Source organism: Xyrauchen texanus, chromosome 15 (assembly GCF_025860055.1).
Source record: "Xyrauchen texanus isolate HMW12.3.18 chromosome 15, RBS_HiC_50CHRs, whole genome shotgun sequence".
In the NCBI taxonomy this organism is placed as follows: Eukaryota; Metazoa; Chordata; class Actinopteri; order Cypriniformes; family Catostomidae; genus Xyrauchen; species Xyrauchen texanus.
The window spans coordinates 21,253,292-21,272,985 of NC_068290.1; the positions used below are offsets into that span (position 1 = coordinate 21,253,292).

The following is a 19,694-nucleotide window of genomic DNA, read 5'->3' on the forward strand; positions in this document are numbered from 1 at the left end:
TTTGTCCTGAGGTTGGACTGGTGAGCGTGTGTGTTTGGCCGGCGACAGTGCAGGTGGAAATCTGTGTGTCACCGTGTCGATGCGGGCCGCGTCTCATGGTGTGCGCATGCCAGATGGTATCGTTGCCGCATACCCGGCAACCCTGCTCACCGTGTATGCCTCGCCCTCTCGCCTGCTTACCCTCATAGATCCTCTGCTGCCCATCAGTGTGCTCTCACGCTGCCTCAGTGCTTATGCAGGTCAGTCTGAAATAGAAGCATAATGGGATTGTATGACAAATAGCATTGTGCTGTGACGTGTGCTGCAGCGGCCAGGGTTGATGTGTAATTTATGGCTAGTAAAACTTTAACATATTCAAACTCAGTTTAGTGAGGTAGACACCTTAATGAAGATGGATGACGTTAAGTGAAGCCACACAAGTCAGGAATAGATTAATAGGTTTGCATTTTGTTATAAATGATTCGATTCTTACTGTTTTTTAATCATAGTAAGGACAAAGTCAAGTCAGTGGCCCATGGCTTGTTATTTTCTTCCCTCCACCAATGAACTATAACAATATGAAGTTGAAGTTTATTTTGTTTCTTGTAAGCAATTTAAAAATATGAAAACACACTAGAAATCACAAAAATATATAAATATAGAAGTAATCCATTTGACAAATTACTCTGAAATTATTCTAATTATTATTTTTATTTACTATTCACTGCTTTACTGGATATTTCCAATAGTTATATTAATAAATTCAAATATAAAAAAAAAAATGTCAAAGTGCTTTTCATATTCATGCAAATCCAATCCACCAATCACCAAAGCAAAGATAGGCATTTAAATGATCCAGATAAAAATATATCCAGTTAATATTAAAAAGTTGTATATACCGATTGCAATGGTTGTTACTAAAACTATTTAGTGTTGTTTCCGAACAAGCCAATCGGTTCTTTCACTTTTGGTTGGTGGAAGGAGACAGTCATGATCTTTCTGAAAAATCTCTGTTATAAGACTCACAGTGGCCTGACTGGACAAATATGTTATTTGCTTTTGTCCCCCTCTGTCCTTCTGTGGTGTGTATGTGTATGTGTGTGTGTGTGTGTGTGTGTGTGTGTGTGTGTGTGTGTGTGTGTGTGTGTGTGTGTGTGTGTAGGCACAGAGCCACAGGCCAAGAAACAGGTGGAGAAGGTGAGCACTTTGAGCATGGTGAGGAGAGATACTGCCCTTGTTCTCAAAGACTTCAAACAGGGGGCCTCCAACTGGATCCATTCTCTGCTGGACAGAGGAAGTGCAGGTACCTATTCATAAGGGAAATAGAGCAGATCGCGTTTTCTAACTCTAGACTAAAACAGCATGCATCAAATTGTCAGTCTTTTGTTTATAATCTCTATACACACTGATAATGCCTTTGTAATAGTGCAGCTGGCTAATTATTTGATCTGTTTTAATTAGGTTTAAATTAATGTGCACAGATCCCTTGTAGCGCTTTGCTTGATATAATTGGCTCCGTGGTGATAATTGCCATTTGTTCAGAGCTATATGTGGTAGTTTCCGAACTCACTCCCCAGCTTGTGATGCGTGACCCACAGATGGTGTTGTGGAAAGTGGTCTGTCTGAGCATGTGTTGGCTGAATGAGTGTTTTTAACTGATCATCACTGAAAGCAAGTTGTGGTTCAGTCTACCTCTGTTGTTTCTGGAAGCCTAGTCTAGGCACACTAGGAAATTACCCGTGGTTCCCACTATCCTGTGATTTCTTGCTTGTCTCTCTGTGGCCAGTACCTTTTTATTATGGCATATCTCAGCTTCACTTTGACCTCAGTGTTCTCTCCTATAGAGCCAACATTGCCCACAGTACAAAGTATTTTTCACATGCAGTTTGCTTCATAGGACTTCCATAGGAAATTCTTAATAAAAGTCAGGAACCAAACCAAATTTGAAAATCGGACAAAAAGAAAAAGGTACAAGACTGTACTTACCTGCTTTCATGTGGGAATAAACTACAATCCCATAAAGCATTATGAATGATGTAATTAAACTAAAAATAATTTTAAGTTATTTTAAGTTTGTTGTATATATTCGCTGCAGAGCACTTTTGGTGCTCTTTGTTTGCCTCTTATTCGTGGATCTTTCTCTGCAGGATCATGGGTACTAGGGCTGTCAAATTAAAATTAGAAATATTAATATTCGTAGAGTTAGAAAAATAAAAAGTAGTTTCGAATGCTAAAACTGTGCATGCAAATTTTGGATGTGTGCCAACACTAACTTTAAATCGATCAGATTCTTGCACTAAAAAAGGCTAGACACAGCGCAACAAATACAGTTTAACAGAAAGCAGGTGTCTGAAGATGCTTTTTAAAGTTCTTTTTTATTAGACACAGCATCTAAAAAACAGCGCTCCTGCACGAGACACCGAATAAGCAAAAACAAAGCAAAACAAATACGTTCGTCTTGCACGCTTTAATATAGAAAAACAATTGGATGGTTGCAAAAGCGTTCGGTGTGAACAGCCCCTTACAGGAGGTGGGCGTCTTTGGCCATTGTGTTTTCTTTCTTATAAGCGTTTCTCAGATAAAGCAATAAGTATTTTAAATGCTTTGTCAGGAAAGATGTTCAACTTGGAAATGTGTCGAGATACTTGCGTTCGGTTCTAGTCTGTTGTGTTCCGTCTGTTTGAACAACCCTTGCCTGTACTCATAGCTGCCTCACCACCGAGTTCAGCTATCTGGGAATTTTGCTGCTACCCTACATACAACTGCATTGAATAAAAACAATGTGGTATTTTGCTGTTATTATGAAGCTTGAATCTGGGGTAATAAACTGTGTCATCAGTGCAAGTGTAACACATTGCGAACTGTCTTGAAGGCCTCCCCTGCCATTTTCCTTTTGACTTAACGTTTGAGAATATGGAATATGGAAAATCAGCTGACTTTAAAATTTGAATATATTTAAAATTCGAATTGAGTTTCCCAATTGACAAGCCTAATGGATACTGTAGCTCTTCGCAAGGAATAAACCATATTAAATATATTATTTTCTTTTTCTGTTATAGTATATCTATGTCAACATGGCGAAACACATTGAAGGGGTGACCCACACTATGTACAATAAATAAGCTTTTTATAGAAAACTTTTATGAGTATAGTCTTCATCTCATGTGAGTGTACACCATTCAGATCACTCTTAAAAAAAATCAATTCGTAAATGTGTAAAACCTTTTAAATTAGCCCCAAATTACAGAATGCACCTTTAAGATTTGGCGTGCCTCCGTGGTAATTAAAACATGCCTTACATAGCTTGAAAAATACTTGATTTCTATTACAAGTCCCATCTGTGCTTGTTTTGTACATCAAATAGTGTTAAAAGGTTCTTTCTTTTTATCACTGACATGGAAGTGCTGTCAGAGATTATTTTATTTATTGAGATAACAACCTCCTCTATCATTGGAGAGAGCATAACAGTCAACTAGCCCGTTAAGACATACCACCCATAGAATGTCTATGGAACCACAGCGTTATGCTATTTTATGCTTAGCTTGTTGGCTATCTTAGTAGAAGGGCTCTGCCACTGTGGCGTGTGCATCAATGTAATGACTCCGGGTGGACACATTACAAAGGTTCTGCCCTTCACACCAGTGTTTATGCTGTATTATACCACGGGTCTGTTGAATGCTGGACATTCAAAGGTGTGCAATTATTTTTTGAGTAAATGCAAAACTATGAAGTAGTTCCATGTCTTGACCGCATAATGGTTCCGTAACGGTTCCATATCACATATGACTGTTGAATTATTGAAAAATAATGCACACCCAAGGTGCAATTACATCTCGGTTGTGCATTATTTTTCATTAACTCAACAGTCCGTTGTCAATTAATCCTTACTTAACGGTGAATGCATTAAATGCGATTCAGAAAAATTAAAGCGTTAAACTTTTTTTTATTAATCGCATGCATTAACGTATTAATTCTGACAGCACTAATAATTGTACAAGTAAATCAACATTTTGAAGTTGAAGAACTACAAATAACTGTGTGTGTGTGTGTGTTTTGCAGAATGTGTAGTTGTGTGTAATATCTGCAAATGTTAACGCTATAAAGCTGTGCGTATATTTCATATACAATACTCTAAATCCTCTACATCATCAACATGATAATTACTCTGCTGAAACCCTGTTGTATGCAATGTATTAGATGTCTACTGCCTTCTGGTTAATGTTTCTGTACTTCCGGATGTAGAAACCTTGTAATATAATTTCTAAAATGGCCACCTTCATATTGTTATGCATACGTATTTAAGGTGAAATCTTTGCTAATTTTGATAAAAGTAAAAGTAACAATGTTCTCTCTTTAAGAGAAAGAGAGAGAGATCTTGTGACACTCTTCACTCAAGAGAAGCTTCACAGCTGCATTGAAATCCAGCATTAGTTAACCCCAGGTCAGATTTGACCTGAACATAAAAGGTGAATACAAAAAGTTTGACATTACATAAATATAAACAAATAGTATAAAAACTTTTTTGACATATTAATTTAGTCAATGTCGAGGATAACCCTAAGGCGTTCTGATCAAATTTAATTAAATTTGTTTTTCACTGTTGTTTTTAAACAGGTCAAAAATGACCCGAACGTAAAAGGAGGGTTAAAGATGTTTAAATAAAATTGACTGATGGCTTTAACAGAAGCATATACCATTGATAAACCACCTTGGAGCTCATGGTAGGTCTGTCATAAAGGTTTATAAGTGATCAATGAAAATGAATTCCTATATGGAGAAAATACATTTAATTTTTACTTCTGGAACCCAAGTTTTGCGCTCTATAATACAGCTACTGTACTTTATTTAGCTTTGCATCCTCTGCTGAGGTTCCCATCACCCTCCTCTTTCTTTTTGTCATTGATTATTTTATTAGGGACATTCAAAATTAACTATAAAATAACATTTAGATTATGATCAAAATATTAGTCACAAATATTGCCTCCTGACTTTCTCAGCATTTGTATTGTTTGTTAATAAATGTTTGGTTGTGGTCTGAATTCATAGTGACACTGCAGCACTGAATGGTTGATAATAACCATCTCAATCAAAGGTCTTAATAATGGCTTCACAAGCTGTTTTGTGCCAAATGCCTCCTGGTTTTGAAGTCATTGGTTTAAATTGGCCACTATCAACCCTAGATCTCATATCATTTGAGTTCATTAGCTCAAAGAAACAGAGAGACAGAATGGTGTTGTGCAGTGTGGCTAAAAGGCATCATTAGTGTAGTGTGGCACAACACCATGTATTCTAATTACCTCATGATGACCATGAATTCATTATTCACTATACTAACATGGCCTTGAATTATGCTGCTGAGAATAGGTTTTCACAAGATCATGGCTATGGTTGTGCTGTGGCTGGAGTGGGTGCTGATATTGTCCGGTTGTCTGTGTTAATTCCTATGTATGTATGGCAGTTTGAGGGGCCATAATATTTTCCTGAGTGACCTCAGTCTTTTTAATGTGACACAGAGACACACGCTCGTTTTCTACATTAGCCAGTCACATGCTTCTCCCTGGCAACTGTTTCCTCGCCAACAGCCTCCTCCAATATCTGTATGATGGTCTCTGTGTACCCCCACCCTCTTTTCTTAAAATTTCTCCCCTTTAAGATTTGAACTCCCTTTACATCTTTCTTTATTTTCTCATTTTGTTTTTTTGCATATTTGTATTATATGAAGAATCTCTGCACTTTCCTTATTATGAGGTTTTTATAAGGAATTTCCTCTCTCTTCCTCATTGCATATAACTTTATTTGGGAATTCAGGATTTGTTTAGTTTCTTTGTGATTACTGATTCTACACCATTACAATGACTGTTGAGATCTCAAGTAACCATTTTTAATGTAACCTACAATTCAGTAAACTGGTACAAAGACAATGATGTAGACATAGACCTACAGAATGGCATAACAATTCCTAAATACATAGACAACTGACAACATATTGGCAATTAGTAGGTATTACAAGAGAATGTGTGTTAACCATATTAATGCGGTCTGGAGTGACATAGACATACAGTTCAGGCCCGGACTGGCCATCGGGAGCACCGGGACAATTCCCGCTGGCCTGGCGACTAAGTTGGCCTGCTGCCAGCCAGCGGTTTTTTATTTTTATTTTATTTTTTATTTTTTTATTATTATTATTATTTTATATTACTACCTTTACCAGTGATCATTTTTGAATTTGTCATTCAATACAATTATTATTAATATTAATAACAATAAAAAAAAAAAAAAATCATGAATCTGTTAGTCTTGACTGGCAAGGCTACGATTCGACTTTACGCCTCAGACAAACGGTTAAACAGAAAATGCGAGCATCACCCGATGATGGAGAGAAAACGGCCAGGTGGAGCAGAGAGGGAAAGTACAAAAAAAAGAAAGCACTCCAAGAAGCAGCAAAATGTTGCAAAATTACTGACCTGTTCAGGGCTTCAAGTGCAGGTCAGTTTCATCTGTAAATACTGTACTTTTTTCTTCGTTAACTTAGTATTGAACTGCTAGCAAATGTAAGCAGTAGCGCCCGTCTAACGTTACATTCGTGGAGAAATAAAAAAAAATGAGTGCACACAGAAAATGTACTGAGGTAAAAATACTAATTGTTGTTTTTTTTATTTATAACATATGATTTAGTTTAACATAACAAAACCAAGGGAGCTGTTTTGCTGAATATTATCATGATTGAAAATGTTACATTGAATTTATTGTTCAATAAACAAGTAGCGTAGTTAATATTTATTATTAAATTACTTACATTTTAGACACAAACCATATTAACTGTTTTTGTTCTATTTCACCGACTAAAATAGTTCCAAAGGAAAGCAGTTTTGTTACTGAATGATTCAACGTTTTGAACGAATCTTTTGTATGAATGACTCACTAATTAAGACGGTCACTTGCCACCTACTGTTGCACTTGTGTACATGGTAGTGTGACAATAAAGTGATTTGATTTGATTTTGATTTGCCGCCACCTGTTGGCGGTTTAGTTTAATGTTTAAGTATTGCATTTTTTTTTATATTCAAACATTTATTTAAAACATCAATCTCATAACATTATTTATTGCAGTTGTAATTGCAGTGCACATTTTTTTATTTGATGGGTAATAGCCTTATAGTGTCTTATTATTATAACTGAATTTATCGATCAAATGTAAGAATTTGACATGAAAGATGATGCATACATTTAATAAGGTAATACAAATTTCCTTTTTTTATATACACTTATGAGTGAGAAGTAGAGAGGTAGAAACAGCTTTGGACTTCTAGAGTAAATGCTTGTATGTACGTTATGTGCAGACCCATTTGATATTAGGACCGCTTTACTTCTAGGTTGGTTGTTTATGTTTTTATGTTATGGTCATACTGTGAAATAAATGTAATTTAGGGGGGAAAAAAACAAGGTTGTCCGTGTTTCTAAATTTTATTTGGGTGCATAGGATGGCCTGGATGGGTGTAGGATTTCCCGGCCTGAAATTGTGTCCCAGTCCGGCCCTGATACAGTTGAAGTCAGACTTTTACATACACCTTAATCAAATACATTTAAGCTTAGTTTTTTACAATTCCTGACATTTAATCATAGGAAAAATTCCCTGTCTTAGGTCAGTTAGGATCACTACTTTATTTTAAGAATGTGAAGTGTCAGAATAATAGTAGAGAGAATAATGTATTTCAGCTTTTATTTCTTTTATCACATTCCCAGTGGGTCAGAAGTTTACATACACTTATTTGGTAGCATTGCCTTTAAATTGTTTAACTTGGGTCAGATGTTTTGGGTAGCCTTCCACAAGCTTCTCACGATAAGTTGCTGGAATTTTGACCCATTCCTCCTGACAGAATTGGTGTAACTGAGTCAGGTTTGTAGGCCTCCTTGCTCACACATGCTTTTTCAGATTGAGGTCAGGGCTGAGGTAATGTCATCTATTTTGTGAAGTGCAGCAGTCCCTCCTGCAGCAAAGCACTCTCACAACATGATGCTTCATGGTTGGGATTATGTTCTTAGCTTGAAAGCCTCACCCTTTTTCCTCCAAACATAAAGACGGTCATTAGGGCCAAACAGTTTAATTTTTGTCAGAGGACATTTCTCCAAAAACTAAGATCTTTGTCCCCATGTGCATTTGCAAACTGTTGTCTGGCTTTTTTATGGTGGTTTTGGAGCAGTGACTTCTTCCTTGCTGAGCAGCATTTCAGGTTATGTCGCTATAGGACTTGTCTTACTGTGGATATACACTGGTGGCCAAAAGTTTGGAATAATGTACAGATTTTGCTCTTATGGAAAGAAATTGTAACTTTTATTCACCAAAGTGGCATTCAGCTGATAACAATGTATAATCAGGACATTACAAATGTGAAAAAGTACTATTACAGTTTGAATAAAATGTTCAGAACTTCTTAAACTACTTCAAAGAGTTCTCATCAAAAAATCCTCCACATGCAGCAATGACAACTTTGTAGATCCTTGGCATTCTAGCAGATACTCAGGTGACATTTCACCCCATGCTTCCTGTAGCACTTGCCATAGATGTGGCTGTCTTGTCGGGCACTTCTCATGCACCTTACAGTCTAGCTCATCCTACAAAAGCTCAATGGGGTTGAGATCCATAACACTCTTTTCCAATTATATGTTGTCCAATTTTGTGTTTCTTTGCACACTCAAACCTTTTCTTTTTTCAAAAGTGGCTTTTTCTTTGCAATTCTTCCCATAAGGCCAGCACCCTTGAGTCTTCACTTTACTGTTGTACATGAAACTGGTGTTGGGCAGGTAGAATTCAATGAAGATGTCATCTGAGGACATGTGAGGCGTTTATTTCTCAAACTAGAGACTCTGATGTACTTATCCTCTTGTTTAGTTGCACATCTGGCCTTCCACATCTCATTCTGTCCTTGTTAGAGCCAGTTTTCCTTTGTCTTTGAAGACAGTAGTGTACACCTTTGTATGAAATCTTCAGTTTCTTTGGCAATTTCAAGCATTGTATAGCCTTCATTACTCAAAACAATGATTGACCAACAAGTTTCTGGAGAAAGCTGTTTCTTTTTGCCATTTGTGACCTAAAATTGTGACCTTAAGACATTCCAGTCTATTGTATACTGTGGCAACTCAAAAACAAACACAAAGACAAGCTTCATTTAATGAACCAAATGTCTTTCAACTGTGTTTTATATAATAGCAAGTGATTTTTCTACTACCAAATTAGCACTTTAGCTTGATTACTCAAGGATAAGGTGTTGGAGTGATGGCTGCTGGAAATGGGGCCTGTCTAGATTTTATCAAAAATGACTTTTTTTAAATAGTGATGGTGCTGTTTTTTATATCAGTAATGTCCTGACTATACTTTGATCAGTTGAATGCCACTTTGGTGAATTAAAGTAGCAATTTCCTTCTGAAACAGCAAAATCTGTACATTATTCCACACTTTTGGCCACCAGTTTAGATGCTTGTCTTCCTGTTTCGTCCAGCATCTTCACAAGATCCTTTGCTTTTTGCACCAAACTATGTTCATCTCTACGAGACAGAATGCATCTCCTTCCTGGGAGGTATGATGGCTGCGTGGTCCCATGGTGTTTATCCTTGCGTACTATTGTTTGTACGGATGAATGTAGTACCTTCAGGCATTTGAAAATTGCTCCCAATGATGATTCAGACTTGTGGAGGTCCACCATTTTGTTTTTCTGAGGTCTTGGGTGATTTCTTTAGATTTTCCCATGATGTCAAGCAAAGAGGCACTGAGTTTGAAGGTAGGCCTTAAAATACATCCACAGGTACACCTCCAATTCAGTACAGCTCCTATCAGAAGCTAATTGTCTAAAGGCTGGACATCATTTTCTGGAGTTTTCCAAGCTGCTTAAAGGCACAATTAACTTGTATGTGTATGTGTATGTAAACTTCTGACCTACTGGAATTGTTATATAGTCAATTAAATGTGAAACAATCTGTCTGTAACAATTGTTGGAAAAATTACTAGTATCATGCACAAAGTAGATGTCCTAAACGACTTACCAAAACTATAGATTGCTAATATTAAATCTGTGGAGTGGTGACATTTTTTTTAATGACTTCAAATGACTTCAAGTGTATTTAAACTTCTGACTTCAATTGTTGATATAGGCTTCGACCTACATAAATGCATTTCAATTCTTCTGCATATTAAGAGAGCTGACAAGGCATCTAATGAGTGGGTGTGATGAGGAGGAGGGCGTGGCCGGGCCATGATGGAGTACGGCCGGCACTGAATGGGTGGTATATGGGTATTTGTGGAGTTTCGGGTTCTAATCCACCCTAACATAACTTTTTATTTTAATAAATTAAGATTGCATCTGTACGTTAGAGGATGTTTATCATGAGCAGGGTCTCTGGTGATTTAAGTGAAAAGTAGCATGAGGTGTGGAGGGAGTAGAGCACAGATCTGGATGCACAAGAGAACAGTACAGCCCACTGACACTCAATGCCACTGATAATAGCTGCACTCATCATAACATAACATGACAAATAACAAACTCCTTTTTTTCTGTTAGATGCTGTAAGGAAGAGTGTATCAGATGCATCTCTGACCTCTCCTAACACAGACCCTCCAGTGCCCACTGAGTCTTCCAAGTACTCCCAGGAGCAAGGGTCTGTGAAGAACCAGACATGCCATGACTTGGGCACCCACACTAACAGCAGCACCAGCAATGTGCAGAAAAATGCCAGCCAAATTGCCAACCAGCTTAGCACTACAACAACAAACTATAGCTCCATCTTTGACATTACACTGACACCCGAGAGCCAGGTACAGTTAAAATATTCTCCTCTAAAATGGTTTAATAAAATTCCAGTCAATTTCAATGTATGCATATGAAATGTTACAAACTTCAAGAACTCATGCTTAATAAAAGGTGACATATTTGAATGCATCATTGTTAGAAATATACAGTGTCTTGTTTGGCCAGAGGTAGCAGTAGCATTTTTTATGCTCTAGTACTTTAGTCCCATACTGGACTAAATTAAGTAAATTTTTTTGTTCACACAAAGATGAAAATTATGGCATCATTCTTAAAGGTGCATTCATTAACTTTTGTCAAGTGGGTGGGGCCATGGGTGTGATGATTTTAAAATAGGCATTGATGTAATTGCTGTAGAGGCCATCTTGAATTAATGAGTACCCCAAGTGACGTCCTGTTGTCACGGAAGTAGAGAATGGGGCATTTTGGCAGCTTGGTTTCAATAAATGCTTTTATTGCATTATGGATTATGTTTTGAGCTCTGGAATTTAGAGTTTTATTTATAGTAGAATTACCTCTTATATGTCAAAAAATCAAGGAAAATGGTATTCCTCATGACATGACCCCTTTAATCAATGTGTGAAAGTGTCAAATTTCATGACAGTTACTGAGATTAAGCAAGAAGTATTTTGCTGGTCATGTGATTCTAACATGGCAGCCCCCATGTGCGGACCCCATCCATGTAGAATAAAACCACTTATATAAGCAGATCTGGGGATTAACGGAGTACATGTAACGGGACTACGTATTTTGATTACTGAAGAGATTACTTTGCCTTTTATTGTAATTCGTTTTATTTACCATTTAGTCTATTCAGTTGGAAAGCATTTAACCATATAAATTACACGATCCTACGAGCTTTTGAACAGCGGTTAAACACTTTCTTTTGATTAGAGTGCTTTCACACTGTTGTGAGTGAAAAGGTGGATATGAAATTATTGATGAACTTTCTCTTAGCAGCTTAATAAAGTAGCTACATCATGTTTCTACAGCTTAACAAAAATCAAAAACGCTTTGACAGATGAAACACAAATACATTAAATACGTGATGTCAATGTTTTTATGCGGTTAGGGTATTTTTTCTTTACAACAAATGCTAACCAATATGGCCTTTAACATTGTATAGAAAGCTACAAATAATATATTTCTGAGTCTTTTTATGAACAGATTCCACATATGATTAGAATAGGATGTGGTTGTGAACACTCTGTGGGGTTTTGAAGTTTGGAGGTGCTAAACTAGTTAAACTTGTGTTATGCTAAGCTAAAATGCTATTTCTTGCCTTTACATCCATCTGTCACCAGGTGCAATATTTTATAATGAATTCTATGAAGAAAATTTACGTTAGAGATAACTAGTAAGCCCTTTGATATTATGGCAAATATGTACTGCAAATCCTTAAAACAAGATACATTTCTTGAGTAGCAAAACTGCATAAGATATTTAGGTTTTTTTCAGAGAATGTATTTTTACAGTGAATTGTATTTTCCTACTTTATTTACTTGTTTGTTGTCAAATGAAAAATCTCCCAGTGCTTAAGCAGTAATCCAAAGTATTTAGGTTACGTTACTGGCCTTGAGTAATCTAACGGAATATGTTACAAATTACATTTTACAGCATGTATTCTGTAATCTATAGCAGAATACTTATTAAAAGTAACCTTTCCAATACTTTTTATTAGGTTACTGATATGACTGGAGTCTTTATTTATGACTTTCTTACATGGAACACAATAGGATAATTTTTTATGAATATCCTGGTCCGTCTATTCAATACAATATCATTTGATAGTGACTCACTTAAAGCTTAAAGGACCCAAATCGTAAAAGTAGTCCACTTATTCCTTTTTGGTCAGTTTTTCAATAAAAAGCTTGACATCCATTGTGCGTTCATGAATGCTAGGAGAAGCTTGTTCACAGTGGCACACGTCAAGGCCGTAGCCAGTTGGGTGAAAGGTGGTAATGATTCTAGGGGCCCAAAGGTCCAGGGGGGCCCACAACAAATTCTAAACTGTATCATTTTAATAGGTAAGGGCCCAGAGCAATATATTTAGTCAGTGGGCCCAGAATTTCTTGCTATGGCCCTGGCTCATGTGTTAATTTTTTTTTAATTATTAATTCCATTATAAAGAACGGGAGACCCCATTTTCAAATTTTGTATCCTTAAACTTACTAAGCCTCCGCTCTATTAAAATACTGACAACATCCTTAAACTCTAGTGTTGAAGGTCTCTCTTTTACAGACTGAAACTGTGAGTCATATTAATCATCAGACCGATTTACATTCTACAAGGATGTCAATCTCTGCAGCACACCATCCATCAGGCTGTTTTCATGTCTAGGTAACACCATTATGAGTGTGTGAAACATATGCCAGTGTTTGCACTGATTAATTTGTTATCCTCCATGAGAACAACCTAGCCTTCAACAATTGAAAAGTGTTTCTAGTATTAGTCAAACATAACATTAAAATAATACAGTATAATAGACAACCCCATTTTTAGTGAGAATCTGGTATATTTACAAGAGCACAGATGTTGTTGAAGACTATAAATATGCTATTGGTGGCAAACATCAATGGAGTTTGATATGCCATAATTAGCATCCCCTCCAGCCTCATAGAGTCAGACCTGTGAACATAAGCGTGGCAGAAAACAGTCTGTCTAATGCACAGAATTAACTGGCCTCTTAACACTGCCTGATTTTAATAGCTTACTGTGAATTGTTTGTTTTTCTGGGTATTTCAGGCTGCTACTTTATGTACAGATAAATTACACTTGCAGTTGGAAGTCAGAAAGTGCTTCATATGGAAAATATTCTGACAGTGAAACTGATGTGGGACTTCTCTGTATATATATTTTTTCTTTACAGGCTCTTAATTATTGAAGCACGTAGTACATATATTACACAGGTAAAACTGATAGCTTGGTCCATAATTCATGGAGGTCCAGGCTTTAAAACCCTTGAATCTTCTTTGTACTTGCCCTTGTAAAATGTACCATAATTCTTGCATAGTATCCACAGTTTGACTACGGTATTTGAAATAAGACCATAGTATCAGCAGGTAAAACACAGCATCGCTCCTCATTACCATAGTTAAATGTAACTGTGGTTTCAATAAAACAAACTACTGTTTTTGTTAACAGTCCAAACACATTTAAAAAGCAAGAATACAAATGCCATAGTTGTATTAAAAAATTATTATTATTTTTTTTTCACTTGGATTGTGTCACTCGCTTTATAATAATAAAGATTTATAATGTAAAACTTTTCTGCCAAATGACCATGTTTATTACTGTAAATCCATGGTAAAAAAATGGAATGGGTGGTAAAGAGTGGATTGAAAAGCCTTGTAATTTATGTTTGTGGATGAAACGGTGTGTTGCTTACTTGTCAAAGCTGTTAAGAATGTCAGGCTGTTTAAAATGGTTTGAGCTAACTTAAAAACCAAGCCATTTGGGGTTTCGATCGACGTAGCACTGTTCAAATTGGCTGAAACAGTTTTGAGACATGGTCAGTTTAAACCTTGTTAACGAAATTACCAACATGACCACACAGGAAGTCGACATGTTTCCGAGATGACCAGTACCCTAAGATCAGCCATATTGCACCATCAGTAAACGGGTGTCCCCTTCCATTTTGCGCTTCATGCGCTGACGCTACTGCCAACAATACAAATAAACGGTTTAGGGCGCACCGAGTTAACGCTGTGTCAGAGAATGCAATGAATTCAAAGGCCATGGTGCATCAGAAGGATGGACAGAGAAAACGCAAGGGATTCCGATAGTGAAAGTCCATCATACGACCAAAAGTTGAGAACGAAGAATGTGTTGTAGCAAAAGTTTAAATGTATTCATGACGAAGCTTTACTATCTGAAACCCTTGCATTTTCCCTTCAAACGCACCATACCCTTTGAAATCAATGCATTTGTAGTGTTCTCTGATGAAGCGTATAGTGTGTAGGTTTCCTTAGAATGTGTTCAGTGTAGACAGCCTCAAACCGTTGCGGTGTGTCACCTTGCATAGCGTCAATGGACGCTCCCATTTTAGATAGGGTGTTACAAGTGCCCATACGTCTAATGACACTTACTGCTTTAGTGACTGGGGGAAGAACATGGCTAAATGTAAACCTAGCGTTTCTGATTTTGTCTGAAATTACTGCGCAACTTGCATTGTGAATACTCTGTTTACCTAAAAACACTCAATCCAATCTCCTAAACTGTCTAAAACACAGAAAATTAATAAGTGTCTAAAGCATGAAGAGTTCAGAATGCAGTAACTTCTAAAAAAGTTGCTAATACTGTACACCAGTATATTCATTATGTGTTATTTCATAAACTCACTCTTGTTTTCACAACAGGAAAGTTGTATTTTGTTGTATATTTGAAATGATTGATACATTTATATTTATATATTTTTTTAAATGTTTGAATATTTGATAAGACATGTTTTTGTCATTTTTCATCTAATAATTTTTTTTTATTAATTTTATAATTCTAATTATATGCCATTTTAGTCAGAGAAAAACTGACTAAAATAAATGAATATGACATGATGCAATATTCAATATTGGCTTAATTTTAACTACATTTTCATCAAAAGAAAAACTAAAATCTGTAACAATTAACAATGCCCAGTGCCCACGGTATCCAATGGATTGCACATGTAAACAAACCTACTCTCTATCCAGTTGGTCACCACACAATTCATTGTGCTGTGCAAATAATTGCTTCAAGCCACAAAGTTCAGTTAGGAAACCATGTTTTGGGTTTTGATGTTTTGCAATATTGTAATTGTAACAGTGTGACCGCTAGCAAAATTTGGTTGCACTGACAGGAAAAAATGGTTGTAAAGTTTAGTCGAAGTCTGGAGCCATTTTTTGATTACACAGTTTTTTCACAGTTTTTCTCTTTCTCCAGCTTAGTGAAATAAGAAATGGTAGTGTTGAAAGTTAATTCTTGGTTGTCTTCAACTGTGTTTGAAAATCTCCCAGAGTATCTTATGATACGATGACATCAGATGCGTGAATAATTATAGAATTTACAGCACAATTTATTGCTCAACTGAGTCCTTTGAACCACTCTGTATTCAACAGAAGTGAAAAGGAAAAGTAAGGCCAGGGGGTTCAAATGCTCATTAAGGGTAGTATTATTGATAGAGAAGCTATATGTGGAATCAGAACAAGTAATGGAAATGTTGCACTGTGTTCATCTGTCCATGATCCAATCTTCACATCTTTTATTTATCTCTGGCCCTTTCTCAGCCCGAGGATGTGAGTTTCTTCCTCTGCAAAGAAGTGGATCCCGCTGTGTCAGAAACTTTTTCCTCTGTGGCCATTCCGCCCCCTTGTGGCGAGGAGGACAAGGAGAACCCACGGGAGTTTCCTGAGGGCTTTGAGCCTTTACGCTCAGCGCAGTTAGCAGAGATGATAGTGCAGAATTCCCCCATTGTCAGAAACCCCTACATGTCCCCCCTACTGGCTCCAGACAGCATGCTGAAGGGACTCCCTCCCATACATATTGTGGTAAGAGCATAACAAGGCTTATCAAATGTATAATTTAAACTTAACTCACTGAGCACTCTATTAGGAACACTATACTAATACTGAGTAGGGCCTCACTTTGCTCTCAAAACAGTCTAAATTCTTTATGACATGGATTCCACAAGATGTGTGATATATTCCTTTGAGATTCTGGTCCATGTTGACATGATTGCATCATGCAATTTCTGCAGATTTGTCAGCTGCACATTCATGCTGCAAATCTCCCGTTCTACCACATCCCAAAGGTGTTTCTATTGGATTCAGATCCGTTGACTGGAAAGGCCACTGAAGAACAGTGAATTCATTGTCATATTCATGAAACCAGTTTGGAATGACTTTTGCTTTGTGACATTGTGCATTATCATGCTGAAAGTAGCCATTCGAAGATGGGCAAATTGTGGCCATTAAGGGATGCACATGGTCAGCAACAATACGCATATAGGCTGTAGCATTCAAGCTATTATTGATTAGTATTAACAGACCCAAACATTCCACACACCATTGTACCACCACCACCCTGGACTGTTGATACAAAGCAGGTTGTGTCCATGGATTCATGCTGTTCATGCCAAATTCTGACCCTATCATATGTGTGCTTCAGCAGAAATCACAATTCTTCAGACCAGGCTAAATGATTTCTGTCTTTTAACTGTCCAGTTTTGGTGAGCCTATACCCACTACAGGCTCAGATTTCTGTTCTTTACTGACAGAAGTGGAACCCGACGTGGTCTTCTACTGTTGTAGCCCATCCGCCTCAAGGTTCGACATGTTGTGCATGCTGAGATGCTATTCTGCTCACTACAATTGTACAGTGTCGTTATTTGAGTTACCATAGCCTTTCTGTCAGCTTGATCCAGTACGGTCATTCTCTTTTGACCTCTCTCATCAATAAGCAATTTCTGTCTGCAGCACTGCTGCTCACTTTATGTTTTTGTTTTTGTCACCATTCTGAGTAAACTCTAGAGACTGCTGTGCGTGAAAATCATAGGAAATCAGCAGTTACAGAAATACTCAAACCAGCCCGTCTGGCATCAACAATCATGCCATAGTCAAAATCATTGAGTTCAAATTATTTTCCCATTGTGACAGTTGATGTGACTGAAGCTTCTGACCCGTATCTTCATGATTTTATGCACTGCACTGCTGTCACACAATTGGCTGATTAAATAATTGCATGAATATGTAGGTGTACAGGTGATCCTAATAAAGTGCTCAGTGAGTGTATTTCAAGTCTAGCTGTTCATAAAATTCATATTTTATTACTTATTTGTTGACCAGTTAAGTTTAAAAGAATGTGGTAATACAAAGTTGTGATAGCTATATCATTTTCAGGATAGGAAACTGAACTGGGGTGCTTACCTAGTGTTGTCTTCATTCCCCTCATACTCATTTAAGTTTTTAATTTAGCTTGTGTTGTGTTTTTAAACCTTTGGCATCTTGAGCCTCTTGAGTAATTGTCCTCATCTTTTGCCATCCATTATCTCTTTCCTCTTTTATCAGGCCTGCCATCTGGACCCCATGCTAGATGACTCAGTCATGTTTGCCAAAAGGCTACGAAACGTCGGTCAGCCAGTGACCCTGTGCGTTGTGGATGACCTCCCTCACGGATTCCTCAGTCTGTCACAGCTCTCAACAGAGACTCGGGAAGCTACTAACGTATGCATGGAGAGAATCAAGGATGTTTTCACCATGAAAGACCCTCCCCCAGAGATGCGCAAGCACCGCAAACTGGAAAGGACTAATCAGAATGCTTCGGCTACCAAAATAATCCACACTCAACTTTCAAAAGAGATTAAACCGGAAAAGGAAGAGGAGTTAGTTATTGGCAGAGGAGCTTTTTTTGTAGGTGGGGAAGGGCTTGCTGGTTTTTCCCCTCCTACTAAATCTGAAGCTGAAAAGATTCCAGCATAGATTTTGGCCTGACAGTGACTTTATTCTGAATAATACCAAAAGATATGCACATCCAGAGGAAGGCCACATAATGTTATAATGACAATCGGGGCTGGAGCAACCACTGAATATAGTGGAAAAGAGTGTAATGAGAAATGTGATGGAATGAGTCATGGAACCACTTATTAAAATGGTAATTATAAAAGACACCATTAACTATGTATTTGGAGAGAGAAAAATATTAAGTAAGGTCACACCCACATGCATTCCCCTTTCACACCTATTTTACCACTTTGCCTTTTGTTGTATTAATCCAGCACAAAAACAAATATCCTGTCTTGTACAAAAACATCCCAGAACACGGATGTTGTTGAAAGACATTGCTAATAAATATATAAACCCAAACCTTACTCATTATAGCACATACTATTCTTATACAGTCATTGTATCAACCTACAAACTGTGATTTAGTTTTATACCTGTCTGCTAAAATTTATGTTTGCAGAGTTGCTCAGTAGAAGGCTTTGCTGCTTGGCATGCTGAGGCTAACTACGAAAGCATTTATTAATGTTTGAATTTTTGCTCTTTTGTATAGTAGCTTTTGAATTATTTAGGACAAAGAATTGTAATATGCTGTTTAAGGCTCAAATGATTAGTCGACATTATTATCGACAATGGCGACAATAAAAAATTGTTGCAACATTTTTTCGCTTCTGAATAGTCGTTCGATCACATATAACGTAACACAAGATCATATGAAATTCTAATGATGACACGTGAGAGGATTACTGCATCTCACGACTGACTGAGGAGAGGAAGAAGACAACTCACAGTTGCCGGACTGTTTCATTTTAGATGCTCTGAGATGCTCAAGCGAAACGCCATATCCGGCTTTTATTTATTTCACGTCAGGACGACACTGCATCTGTATTTACTTATTTTATATTTTTGTAGTATAATTCCCTCATACTTTCCAATCAGCATACGTTGATGTAGATCGCAAAGTATGAAGGAATTATACTACAAAAACACAAAATAAGTAAATACAGATGCAGTGTCGTCCTGACGTGAAATAAATAAAAGCCGGATATGGCGTTTCGCTTGAGCATCTCAGAGCATCTAAAATGAAACAGTCTGGCGTTATATGTTTAATGCATCCTTTATTAAAGTTGAAATAATAAGGAAGCAGGTTGTGTAAATAAGCACAAACTCCAAAAATGGCATTTCTCTGTGCGGTCAGAGCCACTTATATGAGTCGTGTGAAAAACAGAGCGACAGAGTTTCAAACTTCTCCCGGGTGATAAGTCCCCACGCGTGCTTGCTGCAGCTAGATTATAATGTGATTGCTCACGACGTAGTGAATCATAATATATGTGTCACTGAGTGTATCTTATCGAGAAGAAAATTGGCGTTTTTGTGAGTTAAAGATGGAGTGAAGTGAACAAAAAGGTGAGAGTGTAGTCGTAGCCCAATATATAATGCAAAA

At 37.2% G+C, this 19,694-nt stretch overlaps 1 protein-coding gene across 4 annotated transcripts in view; it reads left to right on the plus strand.

The window, feature by feature from the left end:
• LOC127655621 (hormone-sensitive lipase-like) overlaps positions 1-19,036 on the plus strand; it is a 46,093-nt gene extending 27,057 nt beyond the window's left edge. For all 4 annotated transcript variants that reach the window (XM_052143512.1, XM_052143513.1, XM_052143510.1 and 1 more), the window contains 5 exons: positions 12-239; positions 1,142-1,282; positions 10,533-10,786; positions 16,040-16,300; positions 17,819-19,036. In XM_052143512.1, the coding sequence (XP_051999472.1) occupies positions 12-239; positions 1,142-1,282; positions 10,533-10,786; positions 16,040-16,300; positions 17,819-18,229 (1,295 nt within the window). In that variant the 3' untranslated portion in view covers positions 18,230-19,036. The remainder of the gene's footprint in view (positions 1-11; positions 240-1,141; positions 1,283-10,532; positions 10,787-16,039; positions 16,301-17,818) is intronic.
• The last annotated feature ends 658 nt before the right edge of the window (positions 19,037-19,694 follow it).